Below are 19848 nucleotides of genomic sequence, written 5' to 3' on the forward strand. Positions count from 1 at the left end.
CAGGAGGATTGGGTGGACTTGTTTGTCCGCGAATCTTGTGTGATTCAACCCACTCAACGGAGACGTAGGATTGTGCCAACAATCTGAACTTCGGGAAACAAATCATCGTGTCTCTGTGTCTGAGTGATATTTTTTCTCACATATTTATCTTCAGTCTTCATTAACTGTTTGCTTCAGTTTGAACTGTTCTGAACTGTCTTCAGTTACTATTTTTCTTCACTGTATTCCGCTGATGTAACTCTGCTAAGACACAGAATTTCTTTCTGTCTTCACTTGTTTCATCATGTTTGAAGAATCTGTTTTAATTTGAAGTAAAATTTAATAATCTTCAATTCACCCCCCCCCCCTCTTGAAGACATACTCGATCTTTCACCATCAACTACGAGACGTATGTGGTGACTTCGTCAATCTCAAGATGATCTGCCGGCGGCCCAGTCTCTCGGAGGTGCTCATATGGGTAGGGTGCGTGCGTGCGTTCATAGGGGTGAATGTACGTGTGTGTGCGACTGCTTGAGTCTGTACTGTGTTTCTAAAAAAACGTGGCAGCGATTTTAAAATGGATAAACACTGTCACAAATTGTCGAACAATGGATGAAAAGTGGATTCTTATACGAAGAGTCGAGCGAACGATCAGTGAGGTCTTTACCCAACGCATAGTTCACATAATGTTTATCTTTAGTTCCTTGCATGAGCGCGTGCATCATGTAAGAAAACAGCCAGGTGTCTAACATTTATGCGGCTGTATCGGCTTGATCCTAGCCGAGAATCAATAAAGCTACTTCTTGTAAAATCCAATACATCCATCCAAAGCACATGCATATGTACAGCTACATCTTCTTCTTATCCATCCATGATCATATTACCCAGAGGATTAATGGGCAAGATTATCCTTCGACTGCAAACATGATCAAACAATGTGTTCCTTCCATATCTACGGTCCGTACACTGCGGACTCCATTGTCCAGTGCTGTCATGTCAGGCTGCCACCAAGCACAGCAGATGCCTGCATTACCGCCCGGGCGACTCTATGAATCTCGTGCTCCACGAGCTTCCATGACGCTGAAGTGTTGGTGCTCCTCGCCGCGGCTATGGCATTGGCTATACCAGGATATGACGCGGTATCCCAATCGTTCTGTTCTAAAGGCCCATAGATCTGCGAGAGGTGACACCCACAAACATCAGCTATAGATCACGAGAATACGAGATAACGCAGTAAAACCCAGAGAAGGAAGAATTGTTCACTGACCAGATGCTTGAACCATTCTTGCTTGAAGATACCTTCCCTGTTAGTGAAGGCTCGTTCTGCCTGCATAAGCCGGTCGTTGAGCCCACGGACCTTCGACGAACCCTTGCTCAGTTGCTTTCTCGACAGTTCCCTTAGAATTTCCTGGAAAAACAATCGGTTTCCTCAGTCACCATGAGAAGTTTAAAGCTAACATACAAGATTGTATGGCAGAGCAGCAATTCTGAAGTAACCAAGTTACCTTTCGTTCATTGTTTACTTTTGTAGCTGCCCTTTTCAGAGCTTTGATTGAGTTGTACAATGGGGAACAACTGATAGGCGTCCCCCTGACATCACGCTCTACAACTTCTGTATATTTCTGACATAAAAATAGAAATTGCAAGTTCATAAGGCTTTGGGTGTTTCCTCTATTTGCGTGCCATTATGCCTAAATGTTATTGCAGTCAGTAGACAGTGTTACCTCAAGTTCGACTGTGTAGGACATGTAATCAAAGGGTATGATTTCTTCATCAGCAAGCCTCAAAGCCATAATTCCCCAGATGCTAGCAGCTGTAAGATGACAATGTTGGTTAGCATGCAGCGGTGCAGAAATTAGTGCCGCTACTAACACAACGCACAAGAACAATAGGGAGCAGCACCTGCAACATGCCTACGGAACCCAGGATCTCCGAACTTCTCCATCCATACAAAGTCATCGTATAAAGAGTGGTAAACTGGATATCCTGGCCCTGTGAAAGTCCAAGGCACTCCGTTGGAAATATGAAAAAACATTAGAACTATCTCCAACATGAAGCGCCTTAATTACCTTCTCCAAATATCATGTTGGTGGATGGAATACCCACATGTTGGACGAATGCTGAATAATCTGATCCTCCATCGCCTAATCGTCCAATCTTCTTGCAGGAGATCAGCAACAATATATGTTAAAATACAAGCTACAAGTTCAGAGTTGGAACTGAAATTTACAGGTCAACGTTCAGAGAAAAATGTCCCAGAAGCTATAAGTTCTATTTTAAGCACGAAGGAACAACTACTAATGATGAAGTCATGTTACAACTCACCTTGGGAGAAACGTTGGATTTCACCCATGAATCATACACCGTCTGAGATGAGTTGTCAGGATCTTGAACCTTCATGAATTGAGAAAATAGTGACTGTCCTAAAATCATAATAAGGAAAATGGACACCCATTGTTGACCACTACCACCACATTCAGTGTGACCAAAACCAAATAAAGTACACCAAGTATAATATATTGGTGAATGTCAGTACCCAGTCTTTTATAGAAGACGACGGTTTCAGCATCGACATGGTCTATGAATTGTAAATTTGGTCATTAATTTCTACTGCAATACAATTGTAAATCTAATAAAATTGTTGTCCTACGACAATAGTTTTGGAGATGAATTTCGAAAGTTTGAATATAACTATGTCCAAAACGTATTGTATCTTTACTACAGGTACAGGGAGTATGTGAATATGTTAAAAAGATTCAGGAATGGGATAATACCAATTTAATTGTTTCCAGGAGAAGCTCATCCAGTTGGGGAGTCGTACATGGTTGGAACACAGGACCAACTACTGAAACGTCAACATTAAGATATGCAACAGCTCTCGAAGAAAGCATCTCCCTGTTTTCTTCAACCCATTCAGTTGATCCTGTCTGCATAAATTGTGATAACCATTGCAGTTGAGAAGCTGCCTATACCTATATATACCTAACGAATGTGGTAACAAGAAAGTGAGACACATACCAATCCGTACTCTTCCGCATCCCAGCTACACAAAATAATGGTCCTTCGAGGTCTCCATCCTTGCTTTTGCAGCATCGAAAACCGGTGAGCCAACTAGATGGGCAACAAGTGAAATTGGCAACAGGTCAAGAAGTAGGCATGATCATATTGTTTAAGATGTCTGCTGATAGGTCATTTCATACACTCCAAAGGATTATTGGTTTATGGCACAGAGAAGAGTTAAGAGACAAGAACAGCCTAATTAATGGATTGCTAGGTGAATTACCTCGATCATAGCAGCTGTTCCGCTGTTGGGGTCAGCGGCTCCAAACGTCCAGGCGTCACGATGGTTACCCAGGATAACATATCTATATCACGGAAGGTTAAAATTGGCCAACTCAGTCACATCCTTTTTTTTAAACAAAAACTCAATCACATCCTAAGAGTAGTATAAACAAGAGTAAAATGCATCAGAGGTCATAATTCTTTCGTAAAAGTACCAAGTTAATCATAATTCTTTGAAACTGCACGTTTGAAATCTAATTGTTACATAAGTGGTTCAGCACAGGTCCTAACGTGGTTCAAACAGGTGTCTGCTGCCTCCCACATGTCAGGTGAAAAGATGGACTCTTTTTTACAGAAAAACCCTTGCCTCTTTCTTTCTTCTCCCTCGATTCTTCCCACCCGAAGCCCTCTTCCCGTGTTCTTCTCCCACCCCGAGCCATGAGCTCCTGCGAGATTGATGAGCCCGCTGCAACCCCTCCTCAAGCTCCGCTCGCTATCTCCCTCCGCTTGGCCCCGCTGCGCACTCGAAGCTGCCACCGCCCTCGACCGAGCCCGGCGCGACCTTGAGCAGCCCCGCCACGAAGACCACCGCCGGGCACCGCTGCTTTGCCGTCGTTGGGCCACTCCAGCGCGGGATCTCCCTCATCAGCGCCTCCATCTGTCAGAGGAGGTCCCGAGCAGGGAACGGCGGCGGCCGAGGCAGGGGAACGGTGCGGGGACAGCTCGGGACGAGCGGGGCTTGGGGAAGACCACCAGAGGCTTCAGGACATCTTCGCGGAGCAAAGAAAGGAGGCGGTGAAGTCCAGACCTCGCCGGAGGAGGAGATCGAGCGGCGGCGGCTCGACACCGGAGTCAAGGAAGACGACCACGATGGCAGCTATTCAAGGCTCTTGTTGACGATTCCTTAGGCTGGGAATCAGAGGGAGATGAGGCGGAGCTTGTGGGCAAGGTCTCGTGGCTCAAGGAAGTCGTTGGCCGCGGCGGTACAAGGTGGCGGCACGCGGACGCGCACTGGAAAACGACCATGCCGTTCGCGTTCCAGGCTGCAGAAAGCATGCTAGGAGCTGCGGCGCGACTAAGTGGTTGCGATGGCGAGGTTCACCGGCCTAGGATGAGCTCGACGGCGTCACCAACAACGAGAGAAGGAGCAGCCAGAAAGAAGCTCGAGGGGGAACTCGGGAGAGAGCGCTTCGGGGAAGAAGGGGACCAGTGCGGAAGAGAAAGAGGAGAGGTGTGGGAGAGAGAAGAGGAGGAAGGTTTTTTTTTCAAAAGAGATTACACCTTGTCATATGACATGTGGGTCCAAGTAGTCACATCAGCAACAGACACGCGTCTGAGCCACATTAGGACCTGTGATGAACTACTTATGAAATAATTGGAACTCAAACGTGCAGTTTCAAAGAATTAGGACTAACTTGAGACCTTTACAAAAGAATTAGGACCTCTGATGCATTTTACTTTATAAACAAACGTAGAAAGATTCTGGAACTCCAAATTCACGAATTGGCCGGTGTATCGGTACATTGGCACGTCTGTAGATCATTTTATTAAACCCGGGGCAATTTCAGATGGATATATGAAGTTGGAGTATCTAAATAGGAGGTGACATGCATGACATTTTTATATAGAAAAAGTGTGTCTGGAGAACTTTCTGATCAGTAAAGTGGATCTCAAGAGGATACTAGGATTAGAAAACTATGGCACAAGAGTAGGATTGCACAATTGGATGCAACAAGCAAGCAAAGGTGACATGCACTTGCCAGTATATCATGGTCTACAGGTCCGTTTTTCAAAATTGCCATCAAGGTCTACTGATGTCTGATGGTCCAAAAGCAGTGCTGGGAATTCGGAAATGCGTAACCGAGATGCATGCATTACTACAGCTTGCAGTGTAATAGAAGCTTCCTTGACAAAGCGGGAGAGCCATTTTAAAACGCAAAGCTGTACGGAGTACTTGATAGTTGATACAGCATCAGAAATTCAGAATTCAGAAAGAATCAGTTACCTGTCCGGCTCTTCTTCGCCTTCGATGACCGCGAAGACGTTCTCAATCGTTGCCATCGTATCATTCCCCTGGCAAATTCCACAGCAAAATCATCAGTAGCATCCCAGCGAAAGCCGAACCGTAAACAAGATCAGTGAAGGAAGAAACAGAAAACGGCTCCAATTCCCCGTACGGCGTAAGTCAGGTTCAGGACGGCCGGCCCGGGGCCAAGGTGATATACGGGGCCGTCCCCCCGGCCCTGCCATTCCACCGGCGCCACGGCACCGCCTAGAACCCGGTGGATCTCCGTGGCGTCCCGCGCCGACACCGGGAGAGCCGGGATGCGCGGCATGTCGTCGGTGGCCATGGCGTCCTCCACGCTCACGCGCTCGCACCCCTCCGATGACGCCCACATCGGCGTCGTCGGGTCGCCCACGCCTCGGAACAGGCTGCCCACCTGCACACCGGTCGGCGGCAGCCACCGCGTGTTGGGGAACGACCCTTCCCCGGGGGCGCCGCCGTACTGCAGCGGGTCGGTGTAGACCACGGCGGCCGCGGCGCCCGCCACGCGCGCGTTGTACACGATGTCCTCGCAGTGGATCCTCCCGTACCGCGCGAGCGCCACCTTGCCCGCGACGTCGACGCCGCGGGAGGCGAGGTAGGCGAAGTCCTCCTCACGGCCGTAGTTGGCGTACACGGCCTCGGCCGACATGGACCCGGAGGCGGAGTAGGCGAAGAAGGTCGGGATCACCTCGGCCGCGGCGGGCGCGTAAGGGTCGTTGGGGTAGGTTTCCTGGACGAGGGAGAATGACTTGGTGCTGCCGCGGCCGCCGGGTGCCGTGGAGAGGGAGAGGGAGCGGTGGACGGGGTAGGAGAGGAGGACGGAGTAGGGCGTGATGTGCGCCGGGAAGGAGAGGGAGGAGAGCGCGTGGAGGACGTAGGCGGCGGTGAGGGAGTTGGCCTTGGTGCCCGCGACGTGGGGGTGCAGGGTGAGCGCGCGGAGGTGTGAGGCGGCGGTGTCGTTGGAGCCGAGGGAGAGGAAGAGGGAGCCGTAGTTGCGGGGTGGGTTCGGAGGGGAAGGGAGGAGGACGAAGACGACGAGAACCACGGCGCCGCCGAGGACGGCTAGCGCGGACGGGAGGAGGCGCCCGCCCCGGCGATGGGGTTTGATCGGCGGAGGCGAAGGGAGGAGGAGGGAAGCGGCGTCGAGGCGGGACATGGCGGGAGATCGTGGTGGCTGGAAGGAAGAGCGCGGGTGCTAGGAGAGTGGCATACTGGCATGGGGTCAAACGAAATTTGAGAGGGGTGTGCTCTGTTTTGCTCTGCTTCCACGAGTTGGCCGTGCCGTTTGTTAATTCCGGGCGATAGCGACGGCCTGCGCTCGGGATTACAAGTGGACCAGTGGCTGCTGCAGTGCGGCGATAGCGACACTGCAGACCGTGCGGCAACATCACCAATCTGATGGCACTGCACACCGTGCGGCAACATCACCTATCAACAGCATCCACGGACCACGGTCAAATTTTGGATCAGAGCTCCAAAATTGGAAGGTTTCATATTTCCGTGGAAGTGGTGCGTCTTGCTTCAGTTGACGGCCGGAGGCGATGGAAGGTCCAGCAGACTGGACGGGAAGCCAGAGTCGCAGACTCGCAGGGCCGGGGTCTATCGAGCCTCTGCTTCCCGGCTCCATTCTTAAAGTATTTCTACGGGATTTCAACTCTTATGATTTTTTTCTATACGTAGCATTCGTTTCGTGAAAATGGACATGCTAAATTTCTAAGAAAAGTGTCCAAATTGGCCTAATTTCTAAGAATTCTAAACATTAGGTGAGACCTCATTTTAAAATCTTATGAATTGCAATGTGCATGGCCTTCTAATCCTCCACTTTTCCTATTCCTATGTTTTCAAAATCCTGCGTACCGAATATCCACGAGTTGGGTGTGCAATTCCTGGAGGTAGCGACGGCCTGTGCTAGATCACGAGTGGACCAGTGGCTGTTGCGATGGCGATGCTGGATTGATGGCATTGCAGATGGCGAGGCAACACCGCCTACCAACAGCATCCATGGACCATGGATGGAAGCTCCAAAATTGGAGAGTTTCTATTTCAGGAAGTGGTGCGTCTCATTTCTGTTGACGACCGGCGGCGATGGAGGATTGTGTTCTGTTCTTTTAGAACAACGACCTTGTACTGTTCTTTAAAACAACGATCGTGATCGTGTTATTTCGAATCGTGTACTGTTAACTATAGAGATAAGTGTGCTGTGAGGCGTCTATTTTATTTTATTAGATCTGAAGGCCCATATAAATTTGTGCTGTGGTAAAAACAGGAGTATCAAAACGGAGTTGTAGTAAAATGAGGGGAAAAAAAAAACTACTACAGGAAAATGTCGGCCCAAGCCCACCACGTGAGTTGTCTCCCTCATCCTCCCTCCATCTGCGCCAAACCAGGAACGAAGTTGGCCGGCCTAATCCCGAGGAAGGAGCGGCATAAGACATCGGAGCGGAACGTGCGGCGAAGGGCAGGGGATCCAAGCAGGCGTGCACGGCCGGCGGCGACCACGAGAGGAAGAGATCTATGTGGCCGCCTGAGTCTACCGTGGGGAGGGAGGGGGGTGGCGGTGCTGCGTTTTTTTTTTGACAGCATGGGGCAGATGTGATCGATCTTTTCTTTAGCCAAGATCTCTTCGTGCGGTCAGTAGTTTTGGGCCTCATCCGGTCAGGCCTAAATCGGACGTAAAAAAGTCTAAATTACCCCGGTAATCAACGCTCTACTACTCTTTCCTTCTTGTAGTATCAAAAAGTACCTTAAAAACCCTCATATAGAAACATCCGATTGACTAATGGTTGTCTCACTTCCTTTCATCCGTAGCAAATTACTCGAGATTACTGTAGTCCCAACCAAGAAGAGATCACATTATTGACTACTCCATGCGCAGATGACTATAGCCAAGATATGGAAGTGGCGTCGTCAACATCAATAGTGCCCAGTTGGCTGCTGGGCAGGCACACGGTTATGGGATCCATATTTTTTTTTTAGCAATCTAGCATGCACAGATGACTATAGCCAAGACATTAAACATCGCAAGGTCTGCTCCGCAAGCCGTAGCTATCGCGTCTTATATTTGCCGGCGAGCTCGTCCACTTCGAAATCTTCGGGATGCAGTGCCAGCGGGAGCTTCTTATTAGTCTTTTTTATTTCCTGTGATAGGGGCCGGATATATATTTCCCTGTTATAAATCCAAAAGGCAACAATCAACAATGGTTGGGTGGGAGCTTCATGGTCATGGGGCCGGTTTCGCATCATGCAGCTCTGTTCTTTCGACCTAGCTTTAGGGGTGTCGACACCATGTGATCATCTCCTTATTTTCTTTAGACTTGCCTGCTAGTTAGATGAACAACTTAAACTGCTGGACGTGAGCTAGTACGTGACAGAAGAGAGGAATTCGGGGAATAAACAATGAGAACCCACGTCCTATGCGGTTGCTCATATTTGCACGCCAAAAATATTATACGGGCAGAAGTTTGCTCGAGCAACCGAGCATCATTGATCATACCCAACTCCATCTGTTTATTCATGTACTGGTTTATCAATTCACACCGAGTACAAACAGCTTCTGTCCTAGTACTACAGCGTCGACATCCGCAGATCAACGTTTGAAATTTCTTTTGTTTCCTTGGATTCTTGCGATGGGGCGTTAAAAATGTGTCGCAGAGGGTTGCAATTGCAATACGACGTACCCAACAGAACAGAGAGGCCGATTCGGCGATACGACCAAACGGACAGCTGCGGGCCTGCGGCGGCTTTGGCAGGTGGCAGCAACGGACCAAAGGCTCGTGATGTTAACGTCCGGCGCTGCCTTTACCATGCGTCTCGAAACCAAATGGATGCCATGCCACCGTGATCGCAAGCTCATCGCGTAGCTTGTCAGCTCCGGCCGGATCGTCTACTTAGTTCTGCGTGCCATGCGTTTGCATTTTTATGGAAGCTAAAGATTATAGTGCTAGTGAAGTAGTGGAATCGCGTCGTCCTCCTCTTGCACGATCGATCTGCCTTCGATTAAATTACGAGGGGATTGTTAATTCGTTTGGGCTTTGCTTACTCCATTCAAGTGAGCTAGCTCCAGCCTCCGGCTAAACCTGTGCTTGTACTACATTTTGAAGTTTCAAACCAAATGGGAAACTGTAGTAAACTGTTTTTTTTTAAGACACCAGCAAGGTGCCCGTGCTACGGACTAGCACCTTACATTGCGACGGAATCATAACACTCGTTGTTTGATTTTTATCATTACTATTTATTCTGTTTTAATATTCCTAAGTCCGTTTGATTACGGTGTAAAATTTTACTAATGAGTAAATCAAGGACTAGATTAATGAAGGAATTACATATTTTATTGGGTTTATTTGAACCCAATGGTTCTATAGCAGCTCCGCCGCTAATTGTAGAATGGAGGCGGCAGTTGCCGGTTGACTGGGGAGGAGGCGGGCAGAAGGAAGAAGATACCGAAAGAGATTGGAATTTGAAGCTATAGAAGAACGTGAGATTACTGTGATCCAGAAGGACCCTATTGTCAGTTGCCAATGCTCATGAAGGAGATACATGAAAGGTGATTTGACGATCACCAAATGAAAACTTTATAAGTAGAAAGACATGCAATGTGGATATACATGTAATACTCCCTCCGTTTGTGTTACTAAATATCAAGAGAGAGACACTAGTACCAAGGCAAAGCGGAAAGAGAGGGTATTAATGTCGATCCAATGTCAAAAAGCACATGTACCAAGATAAAATGTTGGTTTCAAACCAAAAGTTGTTCAATGCATGCAAGAGAACTAACACCAACTTGGAAATCACGAGAAACAGAGTAAATAGCCCATGCTGTTGAGAGAGAGGAATAGAAGAAACACCTTACAATCTCAAATTTCGGATATTTGAAAATGCGTGATTATTTCTCAGGCGCTTGATTTTTAGACAAAAGGCTTAAATCGATCTCAATCGATTTAGTAGGGGATCTAGAATTTGGACGGTATCCAAACTCAATCTGTCCATCGTTCATTTCAAATCTTAAAGCACAAACCAAATCTAACGGCTAACTCATCTCTAACTTGAAAAGCGGAACCGTATTTGAAAAGCGGAGGAAGTACTCCATGTACCATATGTGTGTCGATCGCCGTACTTGCCAACTTCATAGGTTGACACTCTCTGTGTTTTAGGCCGGTTTGACATTGCGATGATTGTCATAATCCTGTTTGTCTCGCCCTCTTTTGCCTTTTGGCTAACCAATTTTTGTCTGCATTTATGTATTTATTTTTCGATAGATTATAAAATAAGTTCAGAAAGCAACTTCAGACTCAGACTTACTAACCAATCAATTCACCTTATAGATTAAAGTACAAGGGGCACGATCCACATTATTGGATCGACCTGCAGACGTTGCCCTCATGGAATCTTTTGCGTGCATCCCATTTCTTCATGTATTCTTCTCATTTTCTGACGGGATGATATGTATATTCTACATCTACACGGACAATGACCTACTATCAACCAGCAAATTAGCTGCGAGATTCACTCAGAAAAATACGCTGTGCTATCGGAAGCTGTTCTTGCGTGGCGGCTGATGCTGCCGGCGAAGGATATCCGGTTGGACACCACACCAATAAGCTGAGAGATCCATCGCCTGATCCAGATATTTTAAGAGCAGATATGGCCTTCTTGCTTGCCGTGCTACACTATGATGGTGAAAGGGTAGGACAATTGCACAACTCTTAAACAATCCATTGGTATTACTCTCCCAAGAGAATCAACAAGGGGTGATTCATCATCAACTATTATGAGCCAAGTGTTGATTTTTTTTCCTTCCTTCGTATTTGCACAAGCATGTACTGAACTATACGTAGTCACTTCGAATTGAAGTATAATGAAGTGAGATTTTTTTTGCTGTGGTGATGTTTAACTTATGTGCATCATGTTAGCCTACCATCCAGGACTGCTGAGGCCTTGGACACGGCCCTTGCACCCCTGTAAATTTCATGCTGCAAGAGCCGCCAAGATTCGGTTGTGTTGAGATGCTTCGCGTTGGCGATGGCCGAGACGATGCCAGGGAACGCCTTGGTGCCCCAGTCGTCCTGGTCTGACGATGCATAAATCTGCCGAAAGAGAAAAACCATTTCACATAGTTTATCAGAGTGATCAGCTTCAGAGTTCGCTTGAGACTGGTATGCAAGCCTGGAGCCGGCACTCACCATATGTTTGTACCACGGTCTCCCCACGAGCCCTTCTCGGTTGGTGAAGGCTCGCTCTGCCATCATCAATCGGTCATTGATCTCTCTGACCTTCAGTGTGCGTTGTCTACTGTTTAGACCCCACTTTTCTGCTTGCAGCACCTACCATGAAGAAATTTGATGTTTTTGTTGGGAGTTTCCGTGAAAGCTACACGTCATGCAATTATGTTTCAGTGGAACTGATTGGTGTTACCTTCTTTTCTCCATGAATTTTCGTGGCTGCCTTCTCAAGCTGCTTGATTGACTTGTGAAGAGGGGTGAAACTAACGGGACATCTGGGGCATCCGGCTTCCACAACTTTTGTGCACTCCTGCAATAAACAAGACGGAAGATAATCCATGTCTGTTGGATCTAGCTCTACCAGTGATGATAGTTTCATAACAACACGATCATCTCATAAATCTGATCCAGTTACATTAGTCATACTGAATTGGGGTTTTACCCTGTGTTTCTAAATATAGTATATCTTCAGTTGCCAAAAAAGAGAGCAAAGGTACCTCTAATTCAGACGTGTAAGAGACGTAATTGAAGGGTATTATCTCATCATCTGCAAGTCTCAAAGCAATCAGACCCCAAACGCTTGCCACTGCATGATTAGGTGGTAACATGGATATATTAGTCAGAGCTCAGGTGAAACACGATTACTTTTGGAGAGATGGTTCAGTACATGCTACGTGTCTGTGGAACAAGGGATCTCCAAACCTCTCCATCCAAACATAATCATCGTACAGTGAGTGGTAAACAGGGTATTCTGAAACTGCAAGAGCAACAATATTTAGAGCACATGCTAGAGGAGTAATAATAACACAGCACATATGTTTCCTCCTAGTGAATTCCTTCAAATGAATAAGAAAAATGAAGTAAAAAAGAGCGAGTTTTCTAGATTTTGATTAGGTCATAGAATATTTTATTGCTATCGGCCTCAGCAGTTTTTAGATTTATGCGCCATGAATATTGTTACTTACATAGTCCATAAGACATGTCAAGTGAAGGGACTCCAATATGCTGGACAAAAGCTGCAAAATCTGTTCCCGCACCGGCCACTCTTGTAATCTGAACATAGAAGCTTATCAGTTCATAGCGTGAGGCGCATATTTCAAATAAAATGGAATTAAGTTCTCATTGTCGCCCATTGGGACCAGAACAGAATTACAAGACAATTCCATCATAAGTACACACCGGAGGATTATGGTGAATCATAGAGTCATACAGGGTATGTGATGGATCGTCAGGATCTGGTACCTTCAAAAAAAATGAAGGCAGGGGAAATAAATAAATCTGGAATCCACATAAATTTCTAATATAATCTTATATGCAGTGCTGCTCATAGATTTTAAAATGCGGTTATGCAATTGCATGGAGCCATTTATGGCTTGTGCCCAAGTTGTAGAAAGGAAAGAGGTGTTGTGCTTAAATACCATTCTGCTCGCTTCTTTGATCAATTCATCGAGTTGAGGAGTTGCACGGGGCATAAGACCTCCAGGCCCAAACACTGAGATGTCCACATTCAGATAAGCAATAGCTCTTGAAGCCAGCATATCCATGTTCTCCTCGGCCCATTCCGTAGACCCTATCTGAGGCGTTGCATGTTTCTACATTTAAGTGCTTACACCAGCAAATAGCTAAAGAATTTCAGAGTATGGGAGCAAGAACAAACCAGAGCAAACTCTTCAGCATCCCAACTGCATACGATGATTGTCCGCCTAGGTCTCCATCCTTTCTTTTCTAGCTTGGATAGCCTCTCCGCAATCTATGAACAAAAGTAGGGTACTGACATGATCTTCAGTTTATTAAAAGATGCCTTGCCTGCAAATCAGTTCCGTATTGATTACCTCGAGCATAGCTGCTGTCCCACTGTTGGGATCAACTGCCCCAAATGTCCAAGCATCACGATGATTTCCTATGATCACATACCTGCAGAAATACAAAAATGGCAGTTCATACATCGTCCTGTTGTAAGTTGTAACCTTTACCTGACTGTTCTGCATGATTTCTGTATTTTATTTTTCGGTTGAGAAAGTAAAGGAACTATTGTGGCTGTAACATCTAATTTACCCTTGATTTGATTTATCAAAGTTGGCCGTAAGAACCTACGGGAGAATAGTCGAGTCTTTACCTGTCAGGCTCTTCTTTTCCTTCGATCACAGCAAAGACGTTTTCTATGGTTGCTAAGGTGTCGTTTCCCTGCAGGTTACAAGAGCACAAATGAGGGTGGAGCAAGGGATCTCCAAAATCTGCTCAATGATGTACGCGGTACGCCCGACGAGAATGACCCGTGGCTCCAGGAACTGCAGGCCCACTCACGATGTAAGTCAGGTTTAGCACGGCCGGGCCGGGCCCGATCCGGTACACGGGCGCGCCCTCGCCGCCCTGCCACTCCGGTGGAGCCACGGCGCCGCCCATGGCCTTCTGGATTGTCTCTCCGTCCCTCCCCGACACCGGCAGCGCGGGGATGCCGGGCATCACCCCGCTCCCGTCCAGCTCCTCCATGCTCAGACGCTCGCAGTCCTCCCCTGCCGCGCACGACGGCCACATCGGCGTGGTCGGGTCGCCGTTCCCGTAGTAGAGGGTCCCTACCTGCACGCCGGTCGGCGGCAGCCACCGCGTGTTGGGGAACCACTTCCGCTTCCCCTTCGCCCCACCGCCGCCGAAGTCCTTGATGTCCGTGTAGACGATTGCCGCCGCGGCGCCCGCGTCGCGGGCGTTCCGCACCATGTCCTCGCAGTGGATGTCCCCGTAGCGCACGAGCGCGACCTTCCCGGCGACGTCGACGCCGCGGGAGGCGAGGTAGGCGTAGTCCTTCCTGTCGCCGTAGTTGGCGTACACGACCTCAGCGGCGACGGAACCGGACCCGGAGTAGGCGAAGTAGGTGGGGATGACCTCCGCGGCCGCCGCGGCGTAGGGGTCGCCAGGGTAGGTCTCCTGGACCAAGGAGAACGCGCTGTTGGGGCGGCCGGGCCCCGCGGAGAGGGAGAGGGAGCGGTGGACGGGGTAGGAGAGGAGGACGGAGTAGGGCGTGACGCGGGTGGGGAAGGCGAAGGAGGAGAGCGCGGCGCGGACGTACTCGGCGGCGAGGGCGTTGGCCTCGGTGCCGGCGACGTGCGGGCGGAGGGTGAGCGCGCGGAGGTGCGCGGCGGCGGTGGCGTTGGAGCCGAGGGAGAGGAAGAGCGCGTGGTAGCGCGAGGACGGGGTGGGCGCGTGGAGGATGTGGTAGGAGGCGACCAAGGCCGCGGCGATGGCGAGGAAGGTGAGGTACCTGTGTCTCCTCATGCCGCTGCCGGCGGCGGCCGCAGGGTAGAATAGGAGCGGCTGCTGCTTGTCCATGGCCATGGGGCGCGCAGTCGCTGGAGTACCGGACATGCTACTACTGCTGCACCTGCACTGACATGGGAGTATTCGATTTGAAGAGTCGTCGGCGCAAACCACGAGTTTGATTGATGCGAGCTTTATATCATCGCCGGTCCAGGCGACGTGCCTGGAACGCAGTCCAGCGAGCAGCCGAGTGACGTTGTATCGTATACTTTTGGTGCAGAGGAAGAGGACAGTATATGTTTCTTTATCGCAAAAATAAATCGAGTCGCCATCAACGTGCGCAGGAGCTGCAAAAACGCAGGAATAGAGAAGCCGTCAGAAATGCAATGTTACATGGACATACTACTGCGCAACCGTAATCTTATAAGGCTGTGGTTGTTTGAGAGTGGGGTGGAATGGAATGGAATAGAATTGTTCCGTTCCATTCAATTACATTACATTTCATTTCATTAGGTTCAAGTGTTTGGTTGAGAAGATGAAATGACTATGAATCTTGTTTGGTTAAGGAGATGGAATGAAATGGTTCCATTTTGTGTATGGTTGAGAGGATGGAATGAGATAACATCGATGCAATCACCACCGGTCAGGTTACCATTGTAAACTGGAGTATGGATGCAACCATTAGATAAAAAAATCAACATGTTATTTGCATTTATCAGCATCAACAATTTTTTTACCACCAAAGAAGCATCCTGTACAGCAGCCACGGCCATGGAGATCCATACAGAGAGATTGGGATGAGAGAGGCAAATACACATGGAGAAAAAATAATTTAGCCGATTAATCAGATTTACTCATCAATCGATCAATAGTACTAGCTGGGATGTTCCCATCGCCAACCTCCTCTCTCCGTCGCCAGCAGAGCAACAAATTCAGCAGATGGTTTCTCAAAAAACAAATCCAGCAGAGGGGGTGGTGCTAGAGGGAAGCACAGAGGGGCGGATCGAGAGGCACAACAGCAGAGGGGCGGGCTAGATGAAATAGCAGAGGGGCGCTGGCGCGAGGGGAGCAGCAGAGGGGCAGCGCGCGAGAGAGAAGAGGAGGGAGGCGAAGCCGCGCAGGAGAACCGTCGCCGCAGCTTTTCCCTGCCGCCCACAGCCGCTCCCCATCGCGCGCAACAGCGCCCCGCCGCCGGCAGGTGAGGAGGACAGGATTCTAGTCGCCATCGTCGACCTCCGGCATCCGCACTGGATCTTGCCGAGATGGTGGCCCGGGAGGAGAAGAGCATGGGCGGTGAGGAGAAGAGCAGGCGCGAGAGGAGAAAGAAGTGGAACCAAACCATTCCTTGTTTTCGGAGGAACGAGGTGGTTCCGAATAACAAGGGAATATTCCTTCCGTGGGAACCAGTTGGTTCCATTCCACTTTGACATATTCTCTCAACCAAACGCATGGATCACTCTCAAATCTAGAATGGTCCCATCACATTTCACCTCGTTTCACCAACCAAACACTACCTAAGAGTACCATGAGTTCTTTCATTAACTTGAGAAAAAACGCAGGATTCTAAGTACTGCGTCTTCCTTTGCCAAACTGTTAATAAGCAAAGTGCGAGCGCGAGAAGGACATTCCAGGAGGATGAGTGCCCCACAAGGGAGGGTTTTTTCTTCTCTTTTTGTGGTTGTTGTAGGGAGCACTATCTTGCTCCACAAGGGAGATTAAGGGCAATCATAACGGATTAACGGGAGCACGGAGCAGTCACATCATCCAGACGTCATCGTTGATGAAGCAAGAATGCAAGATACTGGCTATTGACAACCACTCTCTGAAGTCATTTTCGGAATAGAAACAGGAATGGACAGGAGGACGATACAATCAAGCGTTCCAAGCCTGATGATAGTACCGAACCTGAAGGAGACGGGGAACAACAGTGCAAGTCCATGTCTTTTTCCCTAGCGCTGGAGAACCCATGTAGTGTAAGCATGTACGCTTGCATTATTGAGCAAGTACAGAGAGGAAGCTCTAGACGTTGACAAGGAACTCGCATGCTGCGTGCATCACGACCTAAGACCGCGGAAGCCCCGGAGCAGGGACGAATGCCAGTTGAGAGAACGAGAGATAGTAGAAAGATTCCAGAATTTGTTTGGTAAAAAAAAAATAGAGTGAAACGAGTCAACCTGGTGGCCGCTTGTTGTTTCGACCATGCCCGAGCTGGCGTACGCGAGATGGTGTTCTACTCCATGTGCTCCGGTGATCCGGCCCTTCCTTCTCACCATGTGGCTGTAGCTCATCAGATAGACCCCAGGTTTCAATGGGAGGCAACGATATAAAAGTAAAACACCAACCGAAGTGGAGAACATTATGTTCTCTGGAAGAAAATTCCTACTCCTATACGAACCTCCCTCTGGAGACTGGACTCTTGCATTGACCGCACTATTTATTCTGATGGAGCCAACAAGTGCAGTTGGCATTCGATTACAATTCAATCGGATGATCCAACCGTGCGAAGTTTGGTCCACACAGTGGATCGTTCATGCACAACTCGTATAGGATCTAACTAAGCGAATTGTTTTTTCACGTCCGGTCTCCTGCCTCCGGTGCCCTAGCCGCCAGCAGCATCCGTCCTCTGCCCGGCCGGCCGGCAATAACGTCCCTGCCTCCTCTGCTTGTAGCTCCTGCGTTTGGTGCTTTACTAGGTCTCCAAAAGTTAGTATTTGGTCAACTGACAGTGACGCTTCAGTGGCGATGTGCGGATTTAGAATAAGGTTTTTTCAATTCCTCGTCCACCTCGTCGAAGGCGATCTCGCCGGTAACATTGAGAATTACGGGACGGTTGGTCGTTGCTCTTTTGGAGTGATGGATCTAGATTTGTGTTTGTGTTTTGCAGGTAGTCTGCGTGCTTCCGTTTATTGGTTCCTTCTCCGATCGGCGAGGCTCGGCCAGCTTCGACTCTTATTGTGAAGTTAGCAAGGCTAGGTCATCTCAGATAGATCTGGGATGGTCATCCAATCTGCTTCGTCGCATTCTTCTCCGGGATGGTGGTCTGTTTCACAGTTCACAGTCGCCAGCGTCTTTTAGCTCCGACCGGCGACTTACCGGCTGCTACGTCAACAATGTTTTCCTGGCTCCGACGTGGTTCGAAGACTCAGAGGCAACATCGAGGTTCGCTCACGGCGCGCCACCGGCGAGTGCAGGTGAAAGACAACAACGTTTACCCACAAGAATTTAAGTGTAGTTTTCATTTAATTTAAAGATGGTTCTGTATGTAAGGGTCGGTTGATTTAATATATGACCTTGGCCGGATTTTGTCCATGTGCTCTCCTCATTTATGCGGATAAAGAGGCGCTGCAATCCGGAGCACTTATTAGAAAGTTGCGCTACGGGTGCATGCCGGCGATGCTCAGGGCGGGATCAGGGGCGGAGCTACATGGTAGCTCCCCAGTGCACAGGCACTAGGGTCAAAACAACAATTAATGTCTAATTATACCTAGTTTTTTATGGTGCACCAGGAATTAGCAGTAGCAGTGCACCAGTTTCAATGATTTTTGGTTGAAATTGCGCACACTTTTGTGTGAATGTCAAAGTTGTACACTTGGTTATATTTTTTTTTAGCTCCGCCCCTGGGCGGGATGACGCGGTTGCTGGAGGAGGGGCCTCGCCGGAAGACTGAAGCTGGATCATCGACTGGAAAAGTTTTGGATTATCAGAAGGTTGGCAGTGCATTTGGATATTGGAGTGCATGTCCACGCAATTGATTTGTTGTGACGGAGGGGCGCTGTGCGCTTGGTTTGGAGAACTTGTCCCATGTTTCTTCATCTCTAGCGAACCAGTAAAAGTTTCTTCTTTACTGTTTCACGGGCGGTTGGAAAAAATACAGAAATTTCTCAAAATAATTCATCACGTATGTACAACATCTAGTGTATGACACAAAAGTTCATGTCAAAATTATATTAGCAAGAAGATGTGTTAAAAAGAAAAAAAGAATATGTTTGCAAGTGACGACGGGCCTGACTAATAGCCCAATTTAAAATATGTATTATTCATCGCTGAAGACAAAATCTTTTTGCTTCAGATTGTAAATCAGATTTTTCTTTGAAATTTTGTGACATGGTAGATATATTTCACATCTGATAATTTATTTTGAGAAACTTTCATTGTCTTTTAATAAATTGTTTGGGCATGGGAGCACCGGCAATGGATTTCCTGTTTCCTGCACGTTGCCAAAATAAGAAAGCCGCGCTTACCGCCGGCCCATTAGTGTGGTTGGGTACGTTCCTGTTTCGTTTGATCCGCCATGCACCCTCTGTGCATTTTAAAAAAACTAAGCAATAAAACATACTCCCTCCAATTTTAAATTATTGCCGTGATTTAGTACAAATTTGAACTTAAAACACGATAAAAATTTAGTATCGGAGAGAACAGGCCGAGTGGGCCCGTTCTGCTTCAGACGAAGCACCTGTGAACATTCTTCTCCTCGTTGACAATTCCAAATATTTTTTTACTGTATTTCCAAATCTTTCTATTTATAGAGAAAACAAAATCTAATCGCTCGAGGTGGACGGGTCAGGGAGTCAGAGTCTTGCCTCACACAGGAGGCGTAATTTGCGAGCAAAGTTTGATGATATTTTTTACTCCCTCCAATACATAAAAAGTGCCAAAATGAGTGACACTTTATGGATCGGAGGGGGTATAAGTCAAGCAGAAGCTCAGAAAACTGATCTACCATAGCTTTTCAAAATGAACGAGAGGTAAGATGGACGGCAAAAGGAAAAGCTACATAGAAATTATCATTTTATCCTTTTCATCCGTTGATTTTCTGAAACCTTGAAACTGGTTTACAAGCTGAAAAGAAAGGGACCAACATACGGGTTTGGGATTGCTTAAAAAACTGCGAAGCTGGTTCACAAGCCGAAGCATCGATGCAGCTGGAGCTGCAGCATAACAGAACAAGGATGTGTTTGGGATCACTCCAACTCCACAGATTTGGTGGAGATAGTCATTCATATGAAGCTATGAGTAATCAGCTTCACCAAGTCCGTGGAGCTGAAACTGTTCCAGAATCCAGACACACCC

General features: G+C 48.0%; 2 protein-coding genes and 1 non-coding gene across 4 annotated transcripts; all 3 read right to left on the bottom strand.

Annotated features, from left to right (window-relative positions):
• Positions 1-603: 603 nt before the first annotated feature.
• Positions 604-6569, bottom strand: LOC100822748 (probable glutamate carboxypeptidase LAMP1). Of its 2 annotated transcripts, none has more exons than XM_010233986.3 (12): positions 5439-6569; positions 5267-5334; positions 3263-3344; positions 2998-3090; positions 2754-2906; positions 2305-2373; positions 2049-2139; positions 1882-1971; positions 1704-1792; positions 1485-1601; positions 1247-1387; positions 604-1153 (listed from the first exon to the last, which is right to left on the bottom strand). In XM_010233986.3, the coding sequence occupies exons 1-12, from the start codon at positions 6462-6464 to the stop codon at positions 971-973; spliced, it is 2202 nt and encodes a 733-aa protein (XP_010232288.1). In that variant the 5' UTR covers positions 6465-6569; the 3' UTR covers positions 604-970. The 2 variants fall into 2 exon arrangements, with proteins under 2 accessions (XP_010232288.1, XP_010232289.1); XM_010233987.3 differs by having other exon boundaries at positions 2049-2136; positions 5439-6568.
• A 4033-nt stretch (positions 6570-10602) lies between these two features.
• Positions 10603-15035, bottom strand: LOC100823266 (probable glutamate carboxypeptidase LAMP1). Its single transcript, XM_003569721.4, has 12 exons — positions 13831-15035; positions 13643-13710; positions 13359-13440; positions 13184-13276; positions 12945-13100; positions 12706-12768; positions 12492-12579; positions 12194-12283; positions 12024-12112; positions 11720-11836; positions 11488-11628; positions 10603-11391 (listed from the first exon to the last, which is right to left on the bottom strand). Exons 1-12 carry the CDS (start codon positions 14884-14886, stop codon positions 11209-11211), a joined length of 2226 nt encoding a protein of 741 aa, XP_003569769.2. The 5' UTR covers positions 14887-15035; the 3' UTR covers positions 10603-11208.
• A 4690-nt stretch (positions 15036-19725) lies between these two features.
• MIR9489 (microRNA MIR9489) lies at positions 19726-19846 on the bottom strand. Its single transcript, NR_127091.1, has one exon. It is a non-coding gene; the product is annotated as a microRNA MIR9489 (primary transcript).
• Positions 19847-19848: the final 2 nt, after the last annotated feature.

The sequence above is a fragment of the Brachypodium distachyon genome, chromosome 2, assembly GCF_000005505.3.
Source record: "Brachypodium distachyon strain Bd21 chromosome 2, Brachypodium_distachyon_v3.0, whole genome shotgun sequence".
Lineage (NCBI taxonomy): Eukaryota > Viridiplantae > Streptophyta > Magnoliopsida > Poales > Poaceae > Brachypodium > Brachypodium distachyon.

Bases quoted from the DNA above. Each gene is read 5' to 3' on its own strand.
- LOC100822748 (XM_010233986.3), bottom strand. From the start codon at position 6,464: ATGTCCCGCCTCGACGCCGCTTCCCTCCTCCTCCCTTCGCCTCCGCCG. The intron at 3,091-3,262 runs GTAATTCACCTA...TTGCCCATCTAG, and splicing joins GAACAGCTGCTATGATCGAG to TTGGCTCACCGGTTTTCGAT. The intron at 1,154-1,246 runs GTCAGTGAACAA...CACCTCTCGCAG, and splicing joins AAGAATGGTTCAAGCATCTG to ATCTATGGGCCTTTAGAACA.
- LOC100823266 (XM_003569721.4), bottom strand. From the start codon at position 14,886: ATGTCCGGTACTCCAGCGACTGCGCGCCCCATGGCCATGGACAAGCAG. The intron at 13,277-13,358 runs GTAATCAATACG...TTTTGTTCATAG, and splicing joins GGACAGCAGCTATGCTCGAG to ATTGCGGAGAGGCTATCCAA. The intron at 12,284-12,491 runs GTAAGTAACAAT...TTGCTCTTGCAG, and splicing joins TGACATGTCTTATGGACTAT to TTTCAGAATACCCTGTTTAC.